This window comes from Carettochelys insculpta, chromosome 13, assembly GCF_033958435.1.
Source record: "Carettochelys insculpta isolate YL-2023 chromosome 13, ASM3395843v1, whole genome shotgun sequence".
Classification (NCBI taxonomy): Eukaryota; Metazoa; Chordata; order Testudines; family Carettochelyidae; genus Carettochelys; species Carettochelys insculpta.
In genome coordinates this window covers 45,827,194-45,840,508 of record NC_134149.1, presented here as the reverse complement: position 1 = coordinate 45,840,508, position 13,315 = coordinate 45,827,194, and the positions used below count along the sequence as shown (strand labels likewise).

The 13,315-nt window shown below is 51.3% G+C and overlaps 1 protein-coding gene across 5 annotated transcripts in view; it reads right to left on the bottom strand.

Annotated features, from left to right (window-relative positions):
• F8 (coagulation factor VIII) overlaps window positions 1-13,315 on the bottom strand; it is a 59,003-nt gene that overhangs the window by 18,545 nt on the left and 27,143 nt on the right. For all 5 annotated transcript variants that reach the window (XR_012647297.1, XM_075007853.1, XM_075007854.1 and 2 more), the window contains exons 11-14: window positions 8,760-8,965; window positions 7,427-7,577; window positions 6,535-6,744; window positions 816-4,143 (exon numbers count right to left, since the gene is read on the bottom strand). Coding sequence is in view for 4 of the 5 variants with exons in the window: in XM_075007853.1 (XP_074863954.1) it covers window positions 816-4,143; window positions 6,535-6,744; window positions 7,427-7,577; window positions 8,760-8,965 (3,895 nt within the window). In the remaining variant the exon portion in view is untranslated. The remainder of the gene's footprint in view (window positions 1-815; window positions 4,144-6,534; window positions 6,745-7,426; window positions 7,578-8,759; window positions 8,966-13,315) is intronic.

Genomic DNA, 13,315 nt, shown 5'->3' with positions numbered 1-13,315 from the left:
GAGCCGTCTCTGCGGCTCCGACATGGGCACAAGTTTTGTAACAGCACCCGGCTCTACAGGGACGCCTATTCTCATGGCCACAGCTCCTCTGTGGCTGGCCAGACGCAGACCGACACTCACCGGCACTCCACCACCTCTGTCTTTGCCCCTCTCCTGGTTCTGCGTGCTCTGCGCTCATAGCCAGGCAGGACAGCCGGCTGAGCAGAGGGCCACGCAGGCCGAGCAGGTGGCTGAGGATGCCCCCACCTATTATCCTGCAGGTGGTTCACTGGCCCCTCCCCGACTCATGGCCGTGGCCAGCTCAGCAGCCGTAGCACACTCAGTGCTTCATGGGGGATGCTGCCTCTGCAGCCCCCCAGAGAGTGGACAAACTGTCACGTGGGGGACTAACCTGGGACCAATGTGATGGTCGCTCCTCTTCAGCCTCTCCTGCCCGGCCTGTAGGAAGCTGGTGACTGCATCTGCAGCCCCAGCTCCTGCCTCTCGCCTGGCCAGGCAAAGTGACAATGCCAGACCCTGGGAGGCTGCAGGAGAGCCGGAGTGTTTGGGGCCATGCACTCCTCACCAAAGCAGGTGCAGAGCCCAGGTAGCAGAGCACAGCTCTGTTGACTGCCGCCAGCGGGGCTACCCCGCTTGGGAGGAAGACAAGACTGTTGGTGTGGGAGCCAGGAGCAGGGCAGGCTGGGCTGGAACTACATGTCTGTCTCGTGGCGGGGTCTGTCCCCTCTGCCTGGCTCTGGGCCGGAGGAGGGACAGCGATCAGTGGGGCAGAAGAGAGGACTGACGGATGGGGAAAGGCGCGCAGTGAAACTTACTGCACTTTCAGGAAGTGTTGGGGTCTCTGGCTCTCGTATTCCCACAGCACCTCGACAGCGGCAATGAAATACTGCTGGACCCTCCCCGTGAAGGTGCGTGGACCTTGCTCCTCCTCCCCGTAGATGTCAAACTCCTCTGGGTCTCTCTCGGGGTTGCTGTACTCGTCATAGTCTGATCTTCCCTTCTGGCGCACCGAGATGTTGGACTTGGCCACGTTGTTTAGGGCCCTGGCCTCACCAAGAGTCTCAAAATGCACCTCAGAGCCCGGAGCAGAGCTGCTTTTCTTTGCTTGGCTACTGCCCTGTGTCCCACCTACCCCCTGCACCTCGCTCTTCCATTCTGGTGTCTCTAGCTTAGCGCCCGAGAGGGGAACAACACCCTCCTCTCTCACCACTTGGTCTTCTTGCTGGCTGGGGCTCAGCTCCCACTGGTCCCCTGCAGGGGTCGAGGTGAGAGCCAGGCCCTCTTGGGGAGGTAGGCTGCTTTCTTTGGAGACCTGTTTGGTCAGGGTCTCTGAGGTCTCTTCTCTTGCGGGAAAGGCCTTAGATTCAGCTCCCAATACTTGGTCCGTAAGGGCATTAGATTCAAGCTCCTGCTGCAGTTTACCAAGGACCCACCTTTCCTTCTGCTCCAGCTGGGCCAAGGTGTTGACGTCCCCATCTGCCACATTTCCCTCGGCCTGCAAGCCCGGCTGAGCCCCCCAACCAGCTCCCCTTTTGTGCTGCATTGTGGGTGTCTCACTGCCACTCATTTGCCACACAACCTGGCTTGGGAGGGGGACTACTCCCACTGCTTGCTCTCCAGCCAATGTAGTGGGCTTTGGGCCAGGCTCAGTTCCTACTTCCGCTTCCTCTTTCTCCCGTGAGTGAGCAGAGGCAATGCTAGTTTTCTCCTCCTCTGACTCGCCCACCTTCCGAAGGGTGCTGCCTCCTCTCTGAGCTGTATCCGGTTCACCTGGGTGGTAATAGGCTCTCTCTGCTATGGGCAGCTCAGGACTGCTGGCCTGGAAGGAGAGTACATCTGACTGGTTAGGGCCTGATGGAAGAGAAGCTGGCACATCCCGGCTGTACCCTGGGTGTTTGTCAGTGCCAGTTGTTCCCTGATCTCTTGCTCCTGTGCCCAGGGGTGGCCCAGCAGAAAAGGGGCTTGTTCTCTCACTGGAGCCTAGTTTGATAGTGCCTCTGAGCACAGCTCTGATTCCTCCCGTCTGTTTGCCAGAGCTCTGCCTTCCCGTCACTGGTCTGACTTTGTCCTCCTTTCCTTGCAGTGCGTCTGCCTTTGCCAGAAAAGTGCCGTGTGATTCTGGGGACCTCTTTTTCACATGAGTGCTGCATCCCTGAGAGTAGGGATCGCACGACTTGAAAGATGAACTTTGCACTAGCTTTCCAGGAGTCCAGCCGCTTGAGTCCAGCTCCATTCTCTTACCTCTGTGGACGGTTCCTTCTTTGTCTGATGAATTGGCATCCAGGAGACCTGTACTATTTATCAGTTTCACTAGCTCTGCTGGAAGCACTTTTCCATTGAGATAAACTTCCCCATTATCTAGTAAGTTGTTGTTTTCATTTGTTGGCCCATCTAAATTCAGTACACGAGCCCCGTGTTTCAGAAACGTCTCCTTGCTACTTGGTAAAGTGGTCTTTTCTAGCTCTTTCTTGTTGGCCATCACATTTAGCTTGAGTAAGTCAATGTTCTCCATGTCAGATATTTCCTCCCTTTCTGTAGCATCTCGCAGCTTTGTCTCGAGTATTAATTCTTTGCTTTCTTGTGCAGTAACAGAGCTGGGGGCAAAAATGTCATTATGGCCCACAAATGTTGCTTCTGGAAGGCTTGTACCATTGGTAAGTTTCTCTGGTGCAAGACTCATGCTACGTTCTGCAGACAAGGGATGTTCTACATTTGAAAGACTTTGAGCAACAACCAATTTACCCAGTCCTAGCAACGTAACACTCCTGGTCTCATGGTCCAATGGATGGTTTTCTGCAAGCCTCAGATCTGCTATATCTGAGGCTACAACGTTGGCCCTACCAAGGAAAAGATCTTCCTGATGTGGTGTAGGGATCCCTTGAATATCTGTTTCATATGAAGACTTCTCTGCAGTCTTTTCAAAGAACACTTCTCCATTTGTAGCCGATGCATTCTCTTGCAGCATCATGCCATGTGCCTCTTGAGCAGTTTCATGAAGTCCCAGTGAAGTCTCTTCTTGGAGCCTGGTGTCATTTTCTAACCTAATGTACAGTTGCCTGGCTGCAACATTGCTTTTAAGGAATGCTTTCCCACTATTCACATAGGTGACGGCATGTATAGTTCTGTTATCCACTGACTGGTCTAATGATGTTGAAGCACTAGTCCCGTTAAAGAAAGGGCTGTCATTAGCTAATAAGGTCATTGTATCATTCAGTGGTTTGTGTGGCTTTACAGAGGAAATACTCAATTCTAGAGGCATTTCTTCACCAGTCACTGCAATGCTTTCTTGAAACCTAAAATCATGTTTTGAATCATTTACTGGCAGTGAAGTATCATTCCCTGGAAGGCCAGTTTCTTTAGCATTAAAGTCAAGTTGCTGATGGGCCTTCACATGTGCTGACTCTTTTAGTTGTGCCACAGTAACATTTCCTTTAAGAGATTCTTCTGAGTTGGCTAGTGGGGCAGATGGTGGGAACATCACGTTCTCTACTGGCTTGTGTGGCTCTAAGTTCTCTTCAGCCGCCTCTACAGCTCGAATTGGTCTGTGCCTTCCAAAGAAGACAGTGTCCCTTGGATACGAGCCAGCTACTGCAGGTGCTGCTGAGCTTGTGTTATGATGGACTGTCTCACTTAAGCTTGTTAAGTTTCCTTCAGGAGAAAGGTGTCCAAATCCTTGGCCAGGGCTGACCTTTTCTGACAGCCCTTCCTCTTCTAAGAAGGTGTCATAAGACACTGGCTCAAAGTTAGTCTCTGTTTGATCACTAGGCAAATCGGAAGGAACTGATGTGCCACTGGAAGAGGCATCTGCTGAATTATTCCAGCTGTTTTGAAGGCTTTTGTTGAATTTGAGGGGCTGACTGGGTTTTCTCAAGCAGGGGGCCAGCTGAGGATTGAGCATCTCGGTTTCCTTTTCAGAAGAAGTGTCATTACAGTGCTTTCTCGGATAGCGCTTGTGCCCTTTCTTAGTTGGGAAGCCCCTAGGCTGAGGGCTGTTACCCTCATTTGTCAAGTAGTCCGATATCAACTCATAATCCTCCTCAGAGGAATACAGTTCTGGGTCAGTGCTGCATTTAGAGACGGTAAACTTAGCCTGCATCCCTCTGTCTCTGAAGTCAGGATTCAGGCATGCCAGCATCCATACACCTGTCTCAGGAAGGACAATAGAACAGCATTAGTCCAACACACCAGGCAATCTAAAGAGATCGCCCTTCTGGGGCTCTCTCGTTAGCAAGCTCTGTATTTCAAGAGTGCTTCTGACAGGAGCCAGTGACATTCTTCTTTCCACAGAAAGCTATCACGTACTGCAGTCACCTGTCACGCGTGGCTCCAAGTGCTGCAGCATTGCTGGCAGTGTTTAGAAATGACCCTGGGGATGCTTTCTATTTGTTTTAATGCTCCCTAATGCACCGAAGGAATTGAACGCAGCTCTGGTCCCATTGCCTTTGCCCGGTATGTCCCCACAATGGCTTCAGCGGATAGGAACTATGAAGTGGTTAAAACAAAGTCTGCCACTAGGAATGCATGGTACCCATAGGTGCCAGCGAGTTCCAGACTCAACCTATCAGGGACTTGCTTGGTCCTGTCAGATGCACAATGCTGGCTCTGTGGGGCAAGGGGTAGCATTCTGCACTTTGAATCTGAGTTCACAAATCCAGACCGGCAGTGTTTCGAACAGATCTGCTCTCGATCAAGCAAAGGTATTAAAAGGCAGATCTCTGGCCTATGCTCCGCAGGAAGGCAGATGACTCAGTCTGGCCTTGGGACCTCTACGGGGCAGAATATCTTCGGCACATGCAGGTCTCCCCCATCCCAGCCCCCATTTCTCTCCTGTTCAGAAGGAAAGCCCCTCCATCACATTCCCCCCGCCCAGCTCAGCCCTGCCACGCCTGGCTAGAATCCGAGTCTTTGAGACCTAGAGAATTCTCCCCAGGAACTGCTGAGTTCTGGGTTCCCTTAGCCCTCCCTCACTAGAGCACACAGAGCCTTCTGTTGCTTGGGGGCTGTGCCGGTCCCATCCCCCAGTGAGCTAGTGCCTTTCACCTGCTCTAGATTCAGTTACATAAATACAATTATGCCCCAGGGTGGGCAAAGGCCCATGCTCCAGGAGGGCAGATTCTTACACCCTTGCAGAGGCTGTGCACGGACAGAGCCCCTCCCATAAGGCTCACGTCAGTCGCTGCTGTGGACAAAGGGACACCATGGAGGCCAGTGCTGGTGGTAGCTTTTTATTGCCACTAGGACTGGGACTCAAGCCATCGGGGAGCTTCACATAGGACCCCACACCAGATCAGCAGTAGATGGTAACAGCCAGTGGGGCTGACAGCCACTCCAGGCCCTGGGGCAAGGTGGGAGGGGGACCCAGCTCTGTGGCCCCGGACGGGGCAGAGCCAGAGGTGGAAGGGGCAGGGCCCAGGGCATCATCCCTTTGCACTGCTAGGATTGTGGCGCTGCCCCCTCTCGCCTGAACTGCATGGAGCAGCAGTTCAAAGGGCCCGAAGCTCCAGCCACCACTGCAGCCAAAGTAGCAATGGCAGTGGCAGGAGCTCTGGGTCCCTTCAAAATGCTGGGCCTGGGGCATCTGCCCCCATGGCCTCTCACCTCCCCCCATCAGCGGATCTGACAACAGCATTTCCCTTGCCAAAGCAGTCCCCTCAAGGCAGAAGGCTCTGCCTCCCATCGCTCATCCCGCATGGGATTCTGTAGGGACAGACCAGTCTAGCTTTGCAGCTCAAGGAGCAGGGATGGCAAGTTAAGGGTGTTCATTTAATTCCATACAGGGGGAATCACGGTGGTCAAACGAGCGGTTGTGGCATTCTAAAGTCTTTTGAGGTTTCTGCTCCTGGCATCTGAATAAAGCACTCTGGCAATTATTGCCAAAGTTCCTTGCTCGAAAGAAAAAAGTTTAAAAGTTTAATTATTTTTTAAAATGAGCATTCTTATAGGGCTAACTTCACAACAACTATACCCCTCTCGGCACTCTTCACGTCATTCATTAGTGGCCAAAACATGACTGTGTCTCCTGCGTGTCTCAGCTCTGCCATTTCTCTGGAACATGTGACAACCAAGAAAGGTTTCAGAGGCTGGCGTCTGGCTCTCAAGCGATAATCTACTGAGTGAGACCACGGATAACAGATATAATACCGAACATGGTCTCTCCTTCTCTATACACAGGCCACCAGGTTCTGGTCAGCATCAGGCCAGCAAGGCTGATCCTTCACAACAGAGGTCAAACATGATAAAATTCCAAGGTAGCTGCACCTTATAAGCTTGTTCTGATAACATAACTTGATAGCTAGCTGGGGAGCTCTGACATGGAGAGCAGAACCGGAAATTACCATTTATTCACCCCTGCAGTTTCAGCCAAGCTCTGATGGGTTAATCCCTTTCTCTTAAGAAAGCTGGTAATTATTGAAGCTCACCCCCACAGTTCATGCCCCTAAAATGCTCCTGATGGAACGTGCTGACCCGCCTCTGTTACAGTACGCTGCACAGCAGCCAAACACCGTAATTTATGAAATCACTAGGGTTCCCAACCTGGCTTTTCCATGCTCATGTAGACAGTTTCTCCAGACAATGGGAAGAGGGTGAGTGTGTCCTCAAAGACCATGTGACGTTTGAAGGCGTTTCCAGAGAAGAACACGGACAGGAAGTCCGCCTGGTCACCAACGCTTAAGATGTGCCAGTAGACCACTTGGTACAGGCAGAGCTTCAGGTGCAGGTTGTCGTACACGTAGCCATTAATACCTGCAACAGGCACGGAGTGTGAGAAGTTTTGTCAGTGCTTTGGGCAGCTACCTTTGTATTGGAACAAGAACTGGATACATTCATGGAAGAAAGGTCCATCTGTGGCCGGATGGGCAGAGATAGTATCCCTGGCCTGTCTGCCAGAGGCTAGGAGAGGGTAATGGGGTGACGGATCACTCAATTGCCTGTTCTGTTCATCCCCTCTGGGGCACCTGCATGGGCCACTGCTGGAAGACAGGACAACAAGCAGGTGTTAATTGCATTCTCCCTCTGGAAGGAGCACTGATCAGGACAGTCACAACCAGCTTACACTCAGGAAAGGACCCCATGCCAGGTTATTCATTGCTAGCTAATATCAGCTAACCCCTAGATCGATCTCATTTGTGCTGAGACAATAAGTAAGGCAGGTTCTTCTTTATGGACAATCCTGATTTTAACTTCACTAAGAGAATCAGACAAGACCAGGATTGGAAGAGACCTCAGGAGGCCATCTAGTCCAAACCGCAGCTCCAAGCAGGACCAATCCCAGCTAAATCATCCCAGCCAGGGCTTTGTCCAGCCTGGCCTTAAAAACCTCTAGGGATGGAGATTCCACCACCTGCCTGGATAATCCATTCCAGTGCCTCACCACCCTCCTAGTGACACGGTCCTTCACTTCAAGCTCCCACCGTGGGAGACTTACTGTGAATAACATTTGAGTCATAGAATTCTGGATCCTGGGGGTTGACGGTGGCTGCCTCTGTGCAGAACCGCTGTATATTTTCTGCCAGGTACCAGCTGCGGTTTTCATCAAAGACCGAAAACAGCACGAACCTTGTCTCATCTGACATCATCTGGGAATCACAGTGGAAAGGGGTTATTCACAGTCTGGCTCTGGGCAGGGTGGAAATGACACTCAGAGGTCACACCAGGCCTACCAATGAACAGCTAAGGCTGGGCAGGGCTGAGGTAGTGGGCTCGCTCCCACCTTCCCTGCTGTCCCCAGAGGTGCACTTAATCCCTGCCCCAGACCAGCAGCTAAAGTCTACTGGTCTCTGACTGGATGGACCATGCCATGCCCCCAACCCATGGCTCTCAGAGCTGCCCAGAGCATGTGGTGTGGGGCTCTGGTATGTGCCAGCCCGTGCTCCAGCAGGACTTCACAGGGCCTGCAGATCCGACCACTGTTGCGGACACATTAGCGGTGGTGGCGTCAGGGAGCCCTGGACCCCTTTAGAGTCGCGGGTCCTGGGGCAATTGGCCCCTTCCCCCCGCCCCATCAGTGGGCCTGGATACATATTGGGGATTTAAGAAAACATCAGTGGATTTCATTGTCAGAGCTCATTCATTTTAATTACAGCGTCCTAAGGGGACTTTGAAGGGTTCCCTCCTCTGTAGGATTGGGCCCATACTCAGGGCCACAGAGGCAGGATCAGAACAAAGCCAAACACCCTATCTCATGAACAGGGTGCATGGCCTCTTTCGGGGGAGATGGAGTCAGCCCCACCAGAGTCCCAGAGATCCCTCAATGACAGGAGAGCCCAAGCATGACTAGCGGTACAAATCATTTCATATAATATTTCGTTGTAACCTCGGCTCTGATCTCAAATATGAGACCACCTCTTAATAACTCATGCTACCCTAATTTGGCCATGTAGCCATGCACCCAACATCAGACCCAGCTGCCCAGGGTGGGCAACCAGCTGCCTGCCCTGAAATCCAGGGGACAGACATGGATGTTGTAAGGTCTGTGTAGTGTCATTTCATGGAAAGAGCAAATTCTGTAGCTCTTTAGTCAAACAAACCTCTCATGTGAACCCAGGAGAGATTTGCCCATGCAAGGGATTTGGGATCTGTCCCTAAGGATGCAAACTTAGCAAGCAATGATGCTTTCTTGCAACACTGTGAAGTGTCACAGCTTCACACTGCAGTCGCTGTCCTGCAGCTCCGACAGGAAAGGAATGAGACTCCTGCATGCTCCAGGCACACCCCCAGTGCACAAGGGTAGGGGGTGAGATTGAAAGGGAAACGCTCACCTGTTTCCCTCTCTGATCCATCGACTCTTTAGAGCAGATCAAGAGGGGGCCAACCAGCCCTGAGGCCGTGTCTCGGACCGGGTCGATGGAGCTGTAGTAGAAACGGGTCAGGCAGCGAGGGTCTGAGTCCGTGGGCCCGTCCTCAGTTGTCACTTTCCAGCTGTACCAGAATGACTGGCCAGGCTCAACGGGTATGTCCTTCACACCTGTATGTGGTCACAGACAAGCCCCAAGAGCAGTTCACAGGGTTGGGCACTCAGTGGTGGGGCAACCCTACTGATAAAGTGGTCTGGAGGAAGGAAGGGCTCCAAAGGGACAAGGAGGATTCAGGATCATACAGTCTGCAGAAGTCTGTAGGTCCAGAACGGGCAGTGCTTGTGACATGTGGCTGAATTTTTGTACTGGGTCTGGAAACCATTTTATATGCCTAGTGTGGCTATTGACCCCAAATATTGTGCTGGGGGTGGGGTGAGTGAGGTGTCAAATGAAAGCTGCTGATGCCCTGAATCTATGTTTGCTACCGGTGTATCTGTATCTGCTATGTAGGTAAAGTTACAGATGTTGAGCTCTGCAGCTGTGTGTGAAATGTTTCAGTGCAGAGGTTCACAAAGGGAGGTGGGGCTCCACCCCAGCCAGGACAATAAACTGAGCAAAGGACCAGACGGCCAACACCCATTTTGTGATGTGCAACAAATGGAAACTCAGCAGTGACCCAGCTGACCAGGTGTCAAGTATTGGAGGGGTAGCCGTGTTAGTCTGGATCTGTAACAGCAACGAAGGGTCCTGTGGCACCTTATAGACTAACAGAAAAGTTTTGAGCATGAGCTTTCGTGAGCACAGACTCACTTCATCAGATTCATCAGAAGTCCAGCATCTGATGAAGTGAGTCTGTGCTCACGAAAGCTCATGCTCAAGTTTTGTCCATGCTCAAAACTTTTCTGTTAGTCTATAAGGTGCCACAGGACCCTTTGTTGCTGTTACGGGTCAGGTGGTGAGCCACGGCCAATGGAGAAGAATGGAATTTTCCCACCGCATATGAAAAACTATAAGACAGGCCCTGGCAGGTACTTTCTTTGTTCTTCAGTCCTCATGAGTTAAGCCTGCCTGGACTGGGGGCCCATCCCTCAGGGGGATGGTGTGGTTTTGCCACTGTCCATCTTGGGTATATTGTCTTGTAGTTTCCAAGGATCCATGTCCCAGCATGTGGACCCCAGCAGGCTGGATCTACGATGCTCCAATGACTGAATCTATGTAACCTGAAATGAACTTTCAGAGACTTTCAAGAGGGGAGGGATAGCTCAGTGGTGTGTGCATTAGCCTGCTAAACCCAGGTTGTCAAGTCAGCCCTTCAGGGGGCCATTTAGGGATCCAGGGCAAATAGATTTAATTTAAAAAAAAAAAAAAGGGATGGTTCTGCCAAGAGAGCAGGGGACTGGACTAGATGACCTCATGAGGACCCTTCCAGCTCTATGAGATGTGTATCTCCATGTATTTTTTATTTTTAATCAGCAAATAACATCGCTGGCCTGTGTCACTAGTTATGACTGATGATTTTAAAGTATTGCTTTAACACTTCTTCTCTCTAACCCCGTTCTTTCATTTTTATTAATAAACCCTTAGATATTAGATCTAAGGATCTGGCTTTTGCGTGGCGATTTGAGTAAGATTCAAGCATATCTTGACTGGGGTCTGGGTGTGGGCCCTTTGGGGTCTGGAAGAATCTGTGTGGTGTTGGGTGACACAGGTTTAAGAGCCTCTCACCTTAAGTTGGGATTTGTTGTTGATCTGGGCTGGTAGAGCAGCTGAGAAGTCTGTGGGTTTGCTTGTGTGGCTTCTGGCTGGCCAGTGGAGCCGGCAGAGATGCTGTTGAGGCTGGCTGGATTTGCCTTAGCGAGAAGGAAATCTCAGCCTGGGGCTGTAAGTGGCCCAGATTTTAAGCAAAGGTGCCCTGGATTGATTTCTCTAGCTGTGCCCAGAAACCCCATCACATTACAGAATGTATACCATGACTGGGGCTTTTCTTGTGGGGGCTGCTGGCCCAACCCAGATCAGAGATGATCCCATGACACTTCCAGCCCAAGGCCATGAGCCATCAAAGGAAGGGCACTGGGCCTTATACATCTGCTTAAAGCTCTGCACATGCTCAGTTCCTTTCCTGAATCAGGGTCACATTTGCAAACCCAAGAGGCCTGTACGGTATGGAGGAAAGTCTAGAGACTCCTAGGGAGGTGGTAGTACTTGTCTGAGCTCAACAGCCTGTGATGGAAGGGAAGGTCTGCGCCAATTTTGAAACCACTTGCGAGTATCACAGGCTGAGTTTGATCTGAACTGAGAGTCGTCTGGGTTGTGTGGTGCTGCGTGGGGATTATAGGTGAAACAGCAAAGAATTAGCTGGGGTGCAGAATGAGACAGAGAAGGGCAGAATGACAAACAGCTGCAGAGTAACTGTGAGAAAGGAAGGGTGGCTAGTGAGAGAAAATGCAAACACTGACTAAATACGGGGATTACACCTGCACCAACCAGGAGTCAGCCTGGCTCTTAAGCGACAACATCCTCCAAAGACTCCCACCAGGTGGCATCAGGGCTTGGGAGGCCCGACGGTAACCTAGCAACCGCACAGAGGTGCACAAGAAGCAGTACCGGGGAGAAGCTGAATCACAGGGAACCCCCAAACCTGCAGAGCAGAGCAGGGGCATGCTCATGTGCCCGCTCCCCCATCCGGCAGCATCAGGAGGGAGGACTTCTGCTGAGGAGCTGTTTCACTGATGTCACAATGGGCCTGTCCTGAATGAATGCAGGGAAAGGGCTAACCCTGGCAGGTCAGGTAAGCCAGTGGGAAGAAGAGAAACTCTTTTGAACTGAGAACAATTGCAGTCTGATGGGTCTGTCTGTGTGGCTGATGCAGAGGGGACAGAGAGAAAAGATTGATCCTAAGCAGCTGGAATGAACCCAGTAAACATCCTGGCTGTCCCATAAAAAGCCATAGATATGTAAGTGGAAGAGAAATGTTTAATTAGACACAATCAGGTTATCTGTTACTTTGAGACTTGGTGTGGAATTGCTCTAGTTAATGATTTCTTCCCCCTGAACTCTGTAACTTGTAAGCTGAATCCCAGGGAAGTAATTCTCTGTGCGGCAACCAGAATCTTTCTGAGTACTTTTCTCTTGTTTTGTGAATACATTACCTTTTTTTAGGGCAATGATTTGATCCCTGGGTCCTAGAGAAGAGTCTGTGTACATTTACACCTTAGACTGAAAGGTCAGCTGTCAGATTGCAGCTCCTTGTTTCTAAACTCTCTCTGGAGGGAAGGTTAAGAATTTGGGGTGCCCCACAGGGAGACATCCCAAGTGTGTCTTCCTGGGCTAAAGGGGTTTTTCTCACTTGGGTGATGGCAGTCTACCAACCCAGGGTCAGGGAATCTCTGACCTTGGGGAAGTGTTTTTTAAGCTGTAGAGGCAAGGTATTTTTAAGGTTTTGCAGGACCCCACTTTCTGCACTGGGAGTGTCAGAGTGGGGAGGCAGCCCCAACAGGGCTCAATTTTGCCACCTTTGAACACTATGGTCCTTAGGTAGGGTGACCATCCATCCCATGTTAGGCGGGATGGTCCCGTATTTGGGATGCCGAAAAGGCATCCCTACTTATTTTTTAAAAAGGACCAAATGTCCCATATTTGGGCCCTTCCCCCACTGGCCTTTTCTGCCAGCAGCTGTGCAGGCACAGCCACTGGCTGGGGAGCATTCCCCGAGCCTTTGGGAAGTGTGGGCAGCAGCCACATCCCTGCTGCTTCCCCGGGGTTCAGGGAGCGCTGGGGCCTCTGCTTCCCCGGAGTCCCAGGGCGGGCTGGGGGCTGCCGCTTTCCTGGGGAGCACTGGTGGCTGCTGCATCCTTCCCAGCTCCCCAGGGCTTGGTGGAGCTGGGAGGAGCCACCCCTCTCCCCCCAATAACTCCCTGTCCCATTTTTGGGATGGGGAAATATGGTCTTCCTATCCTTAGGTAACACTCACACTAGTTTCACAATAATGTTATTCCACTGACTTCTGTGAAAGGAGGTAAGATTTCAGCCCATTGCACAGCACCTTACTGTGAAGCAGCCCTGTCCATTTCAGTCCTGTAGCACAGAGCAGTGTTTTCACGCGAGAGGATTTTGTGATTAAATGCTGACTGATCATTTAAAATGCTTTTAGAACTATGAACGTTTATTTAGTTAACTTTGCTTTACACTATCATTTCAAAACCATTTTATAACGGCCTGGTTCCGGGCAGCTCTTTGGAAGGGCTGGTCCATATGAAATGAAGAGGGAAAGAAGGGAAATGAAATTGATGCCAGTCATATGCTGGTCACTGCATCGGATGGGAAGGCATTCCCAAAATACGTGGGTGTGGCGCAGCGCTCCCACTAGTTTTTCCATCCAGGGTGGAATATATTCTGTTTTGTGCACCAAGGCACCCATAGAAACACATGCTGCTGGCTTTGGGTGGCTGTGTGAGCTCTGCTAATCGGCTTGGCAGTACCTGAATCTCTCCTGAGTAGCCACCCTCTGTCAGATTGTCCCC